The sequence below is a fragment of the Carassius carassius genome, chromosome 29 (genome assembly GCF_963082965.1).
Source record: "Carassius carassius chromosome 29, fCarCar2.1, whole genome shotgun sequence".
In the NCBI taxonomy this organism is placed as follows: Eukaryota; Metazoa; Chordata; class Actinopteri; order Cypriniformes; family Cyprinidae; genus Carassius; species Carassius carassius.
Window position 1 is genome coordinate 182,501 of NC_081783.1, and position 7,500 is coordinate 190,000.

A 7,500-nucleotide genomic window follows, 5' to 3' on the forward strand; every position below is an offset into this window, starting at 1 on the left:
ATAAAATCACATTTGCAAACACGCTGATATTCGGGAAAACAGCTACAATTGCTCATAATATTGATGAACTATATCTTGTGGAAGTACAAATGGCGGAAAAAATGATCAGAACAATAGTATTTCCAGCAGCTAAAAATGGTTTGAAGTCATTTATTTCCACCTTTTGCTGTAGTGTGTTTCCAAACTGGCTTAAACCATTTTAGCTGCTTAAAACACGAGTCTTCTGATCATTTTGGCCAGCACTGTATAAGAATATATTTTGGCCACACACACTCAGCATTGGTGTCACTCTAACTGCTCTCTCCTGTACTACTTCATGCATTTTGTTTGTTTATTGCAAGTGAGGGACATATTGAATAATGTCGGCTCGCTCATCACTGAAGGATATTAATGTGTCCGTCCTGGCTGCCCGAGTAGATGGTGGACCGGCCGTCTGTCTTATGGACCGTCACACACTGGATGGATTTGGAGTGACCCTGAGTAGATACACGGTAAAGACACGGTAAAGACACGGCCATGACACGGCAATGACACGGCCATGACACGGTAATGACACGGTAATGACAGCGTCACTCTGCTGACCTGGAGCAGCTCAGATCTGACCCCTGCTGACCCCGTCTCACCTTGATGGTGCGCAGCGGCCGGTCAGGGTTGTTCCTGTCCAGGTAGTTGATGTATCCAGACAGAGAGACGCTGAGCAGGTGGTTCTTCTGCCACAAACAGCCCAGCTGCTGGTCCAGAACACCTGAGCCCAGGTTAAAGGTGGTGACCGCCGTCCCGCTGCCCACGTCCCACAGTTTGACCGTCTTATCACCTGACGCTGAGATCAGCTGTGTGCTGTCAGGACTCCAGCTGACCTGAGGAAGAGCATCATCATCATCATCCTCATCCTCACACGTCACAGCATGCTCTGACGAACACTCACAGCATAAATGCCTCCCTCGTGAGCCTTCTCTCCTCCCAGAGAGCCCAGCTTGTCTCCAGTCTTACCATCATACAGGAAGATCTGAACAGGACACAGAAACAGGGGTGAACTGCAGAATAAGAGCTCAACAATATTGAGGACAATGATTATGATGTTATTGATGACAGAATTAATTGTATATGATTGATGATGATGATGATGATATTATTAATGACATATAATCACAATATTATTAAGTTGTGAAACCCTACAAACAAGAACAACAAACTTGAAGCTCTTTAAACCAAACAAACAAAGCTTTTAAATTTTAAAGAAATAAATTGCAATGACATTTTTGATAACCAAATAGTTCCAGCCTGTGCTGATGCACTTCAGGAGATGTTCCTGAGAGCTGACCCGATGTGAATCAGGATGAACCCTCACCTGTCCGTCAGCTCCAGCCGAAGAGTAGCGATTCCCGTCCGGAGAGAACCGCACACAGTTCACGAAGCGACTGTGATCCTGCGCACACACACACACACACACACACACACACACAGCATTCATCTCTTTGCAAGCCTTGTTTTTTATGCAATCTACCGTGCTCATGAGCAGTTGTGAGACGCTTCAGAGATTCACACAACTCTAGTTTAAAAGAGCACAAAGACATTTTTAACGTCTCTTATAACGTACAGACATTACAGAAGGAGGAGTCTTTCTCAAACGGAGATCATTTCGAGAAGAGTCACTATACTCTACACTACAGTGTGTGTGTGAACTGCTGTGTATGGAGTAATGTAAAACACTTACACTGATGGTGCACTTGAACTTGAAGGGTGGTCCCTCCAGGAAGGTGGTGCAGGCGTCATCACTGCCCGTCACCAGACGATACGGACGCGTCTGCTTGAGGTCCACACTGTTGATGATCTTACTGTGACCCACGATCTCTCCGACCGACGAGCCCGAATCCCAGAGGAACACCGCCCCGAACCTGCACACACACACACACACACACACACAGAGACACACACACAGAGACACACACACACACACACACACAGAGACACACACACACACACACACACACACAGAGACACACACACACACACACACAGACACACACACACACACAGACACACACACACACACACACACACAGACAGACACACACACACACACACAGAGACACACACACACACACACACAGACAGACACACACACACACACAGACACACACACACACACACACACACACAGACAGACACACACACACACACACACAGAGAGACACACACACACACACACACACACACACACACACAGACAGAGAGACACACACACACACAGAGACACACACACAGAGACACACACACACATACACACACAGAGACACACACACACACACACACACACACAGAGACACACACACACACACACACAGACAGACACACACACACACACAGAGAGACACACACACACACACACACACACACACACAGACACACACACACACAAACACACAGACACACACACACACACACACACACACACAGACACACACACACACACACACACACACACACACAGACAGACACACACACACACACACACAGACACACACACACACACACACAGACACACACACACAGACACACACACACACACACACACACACACAGAGACACACACACACACACACACAGACACACACACACACACACACACACACACACACACACACACACACACACACACACACACAGAGACACACACAGAGACACACACACACACACACAGAGACACACACACAGAGACACACACACACATCAGAAGAGCTGGGAAACTTCCTTTTAAAAGTGATGTGTTACTCTCAACACTGCAGAGGACAGGGGCGTGGCCTGTGCAGTGGGTGTGGCCTGCAGCTGTCACTCACTTCTCTCGCCCCTCCCCCACCACGGCGATCCTCTTGCTGTCTTCGGTCCAAGCGATGTCTTTGATCTTCCCTCCGAAGGGCTGGTACTCGTACTTCAGCAGGTGCTCCTTCTGCGTCGTGTCCCAGATACGGATCTTCCCCGACACATCTGTGCAGACGCAGACACGCGCGCACACACACACACACACACACACACACACACACACTCAAGAACCGCAGGAACACACGGAGCGGACCTCAGAGCTCAGACGGAGCAGAACTCACCCCCAGATGCGATGTAGAATCCACTGGGAGCGTATTTGGCCACGATAACCTGATGAGGATGCTCGGTGTAGACATCTGCGATCGCTGGGTTCTGGAGGAGAGACAGACACTGTTAAAACCACTCAATACGCCGTATGTGTGCTCTGATGTAAACATGGTAACTCACTCTATACATGCACGAACACCAGAAACACTCAGTGAATCACATCAGCAATGATGCATTCAAGTCGAGTCACAAAGATCATGTTTATGAGCTGAACACACAAACATCATGAGTGTCCTTAAGGTTCAGAACAGTGTCTGTATTAACAGTGAACTTCTTCAAATTAATGCAAAAATGCATTTGCAATGAACTAATTTGCATATACAACTACAATATAATTTAGAACTATTAATTTTCTTGAAGTGGGCGTGTCTGTGGGAAAACATTGGATTTGGCGTAGGGCTGCACAATTAATACAGTTTTTCCACAATAACATAAGTGTTCAAACATGTTTTGTCTGATCGCTGAAGCACAGATATTCCTGGCGTCTCACCTCGATGTTCCTGATGATCACACTCTTGCCGTTGGTGTACAGGAAGTTGTTCCCTTTGGGGTCTCCGCCCAGGACCTTGGCCACGCCCCTTTCCATGAGAGGAAGGCTGGCGAACACGCTCTCTGCGGACGAGAGAAAACATACAATTCTAAAGATGAATCCTAAAGGTCCAAAATTTTGTCCAAAAGCGTTGAACATTAAAAAATAAATAGGACGTCCCATCATGTTTACACACTGCCTCCAATCATCAAGCATCAGTTATTTTTATTGAACAACATTAACATCATTTCCCAGAAACTATTTGATTAAGGAGGAAAATGGCATGAGACAAAAACAGTGGGGAATGCAGTTAAGGGAAGTCAGAAAGTTAGTTAATCAGTTTCTGTTCAGTTGCTAAATACATTATATGCAAGTTTGAGTTTTGTAATTCTTAATATATGAAACATAAATTAATTTGCATTTGTTCCTCTTTTGTAAGTTGCTTTGCTTAAACTCTAAATGCTTAAATGTAAAGTAAATACAAATCCATACAAAAAGTAGATCCATACAAAAAGTAGTAAAGTAGATACAAATCCAAGATGGCGCCGCACATGGCTGCTTCAGTGCTTGGCTCTCCAGTGTTTGTACTGTTTTTGTTCGTTTTTCCTGTTTTTTGTTTAACAAACACGATCAGTTTCACCAGGGATGAACTGCTGAACATTCGGCAGAACACACCACATGATATTTTTCCGGATTTCTATTATACAGACGTTTTACTGAACATTGTTATCGGAGGAGCAGCGGCGCTGATCAAGCGCTTCAGGACGCGCAGACGGGGAAAGCGAGCGGGAGCGCTCGTCAGACTCAGGAAGCGCGGATTTCGAACGCCGTTGCCTAGCATCCATCTCGCAAATCTCCACTCTCTACCCAACAAAACGGACGAACTCCTTCTGCTCTCTCGGACAAATAAGGATTTCTCTCACTCTGCTGCTCTGTGTTTCACGGAAACTTGGCTGAATGACGGCATACCGGACAGCGCGCTCCATCTGCCGGGCTTTCAGCTGTTTAGATCGGATCGCGACGCAGAATCAACGGGGAAATCGCGCGGCGGCGGGACATGCTTTTACATCAATGAACGGTGGTGTACAGATGTAACTGTGTTAAAGAAGATGTGCTGTCCTGATCTAGAAACGCAGTTTATCAACTGCAAGCCGTTCTATTCGCCGCGGGAGTTTCACTCGCTCATTCTGGTTAGTGTTTACATTCCACCTCAAGCGCATGTGAGCTCAGTTTTACAGAAACTCGCTGAGCAGATCACAGACACAGAACAACAACACCCGGACTCTGTTTTAATCATTCTTGGGGACTTTAATAAAGCCAATCTCTCCCGTGAACTGCCAAAATACAGACAGCATGTTACCTGTCCCACCAGAGACAGTAATATATTGGATCACTGTTACACAACAATAAAGGATGCATTTCACTCTGTTCCACGAGCAGCTTTGGGACGTTCTGATCACTGTCTGGTTCATCTTATACCGACCTACAAGCAGAAACTTAAATCTGCTAAACCTGTAGTAAAGACTGTGAAGAGATGGACCAGCGAAACAGAGCAGGATTTACAATCTTGTTTTGACATCACAGACTGGAGCGTTTTTGAAGCTGCTACCACCGATCTGGACGAACTCACAGAGACTGTAACATCCTATATTAGTTTCTGTGAGGATATATGCATTCCTACCAGGACTTATTTAACATTCAACAATGATAAGCCATGGTTTACAGTAAAACTCAGACACCTTCGTCAGGCCAAAGAGGATGCCTACAGAAATGGGGACAGGGTCTTGTACAATCAGGCCAGGAACACACTGAACAAAGAGATTAGAGCGGCTAAAAAGACCTACGCTAAAAAGTTGGAAGACCAGTTTACTTCCAACGACTCTACTTCAGTTTGGAGAGGACTGAGAGCCATCACAAACTACAAGACACCATCCCCTTGCACTGAGGCTAATCAACGACTTGCTAACGACCTGAATGAGTTTTATTGTAGATTTGAAACCCCCAACACCCACTCTGACCATCTCCCTACACAACCATTAACACCTCCTGCAATCCCCCTCTCCATACCTCCTGCTCTTCAAATCTGTGAAGATGATGTGCGCCAGGTCTTCAAGAAAAACAAAAGAAGAAAAGCACCAGGCCCAGATGGCGCTACACCAGCCTGTCTGAAAACCTGTGCTGACCAGCTGGCCCCCATCTTTTCACAGATCTTCAACAGATCTCTGGAGTTGTGTGAAGTGCCTTCCTGCTTCAAACGCTCAACCATAATCCCCATTCCAAAGAAACCCAAGATAACAGGATTTAACGACTACAGACCTGTGGCTCTAACGTCTGTCGTCATGAAGTCGTTTGAAAAACTGGTTCTGGCTTATCTGAAGGACATCACTGGACCCCCTGCAGTTTGCGTACCGAGCAAACAGGTCCGTGGATGATGCAATCAACATGGGATTGCACTTCATCCTGCAACATCTGGACAAAACAGGGACTTATGTGAGGATCCTGTTTGTGGACTTTAGTTCGGCTTTCAACACCATCATCCCAACAACCATCCAGACCAAACTGACCCAGCTCTCTGTTCCTAGCTCTATCTGTCAGTGGATCACCAGCTTTCTGACAGATAGGCAACAGTTAGTGAGACTGGGGAAATTCATGTCAAACAGCTGCTCCACCAACACTGGTGCCCCTCAGGGATGTGTTCTCTCCCCTCTGCTCTTCTCCCTGTACACCAACGACTGCACCTCTAAAGACCCCTCTGTCAAGCTCCTGAAGTTTGCAGACGACACTACAGTCATCGGCCTCATCCAGGACGGTGACGAGTCTGCTTACAGACAGGAGGTTGAGCAGCTGGCTGTCTGGTGCAGTCTTAACAACCTGGAGCTGAACACGCTCAAAACAGTGGAGATGACTGTGGACTTTAGGAGAAACCCCCCTGCACTTTCCCCACTCACCATCATGAACAGCACTGTGACTGCAGTGGAGTCATTCAGATTCCTGGGAACCACCATCTCTCAGGACCTGAAGTGGGACAATCACATTGGCTCCATTGTGAAAAAAGCCCAACAAAGGTTGTACTTCCTTCGCCAGCTGAGGAAGTTTAACCTGCCACAGGAGCTGCTGAAACAGTTCTACTCAGCCGTCATTGAGTCAGTCCTGTGTACTTCAATTACTGTCTGGTTTGGTTCAGCTACAAAATCAGATATCAGAAGACTACAGAGAACTGTTCGGACTGCTGAAAGGATTATTGGTGCTCCCCTGCCCACCCTCCAAGAACTGTACACATCCAGAGTGAGGAAAAGGACTCAGAAAATCACTCTGGATCCCTCACATCCAAGTCACCCCATCTTTGAACTTTTTCCATCTGGCCGGCGCCTCAGAGCCGCAAATACCAGAACAGCAAGGCACAAGAATAGTTTCTTCCCCCAGGCAATCTACCTCATGAACAGTTAAATGTTTCCCACTTAAACTTATGCAAAAATGTGCAATATCCTTATATTTATTTGTTACCCCTCCATCCTAGAACATTCCTGCATCTCACTCAATCCTATTCCATTATCATTTATAGCACAATTGTTTATACACTTATTTATTTGCCAATTTGTAATTCTCCCGTAAATTTTTTTTTTTTTCCGTGTGTTGTTGTCTCTGTTTACTGGAAGCTTATGTCACTAAAACAAATTCCTTGTATGCGCAAGCATACTTGGCAATAAAGCTCTTTCTGATTCTGATTCTGATAAATTTAATTAAGAATTTAAGAGAACGTTTATGGTTTCAGAACACACAATTTTAAAAAGCTATTAGGAAGTATTTTAGGGAATACAAAATTA

General features: G+C 45.8%; 2 protein-coding genes across 4 annotated transcripts in view; one reads left to right on the forward strand and one right to left on the reverse strand.

Moving 5' to 3' along the window:
• The window catches only part of stx18 (syntaxin 18), a 293,868-nt gene that overhangs the window by 126,805 nt on the left and 159,563 nt on the right, over window positions 1–7,500 (forward strand). The gene's annotated exons all lie outside the window — the stretch shown is intronic.
• LOC132109343 (WD repeat-containing protein 1-like) overlaps window positions 1–7,500 on the reverse strand; it is a 138,037-nt gene that overhangs the window by 124,875 nt on the left and 5,662 nt on the right. For both annotated transcript variants that reach the window (XM_059515348.1, XM_059515347.1), the window contains exons 2-9: window positions 3,638–3,759; window positions 3,102–3,192; window positions 2,838–2,985; window positions 1,715–1,895; window positions 1,349–1,426; window positions 926–1,006; window positions 624–857; window positions 384–476 (exon numbers count right to left, since the gene is read on the reverse strand). In XM_059515348.1, coding sequence (XP_059371331.1) covers window positions 384–476; window positions 624–857; window positions 926–1,006; window positions 1,349–1,426; window positions 1,715–1,895; window positions 2,838–2,985; window positions 3,102–3,192; window positions 3,638–3,759 — 1,028 coding nt within the window. The remainder of the gene's footprint in view (window positions 1–383; window positions 477–623; window positions 858–925; window positions 1,007–1,348; window positions 1,427–1,714; window positions 1,896–2,837; window positions 2,986–3,101; window positions 3,193–3,637; window positions 3,760–7,500) is intronic.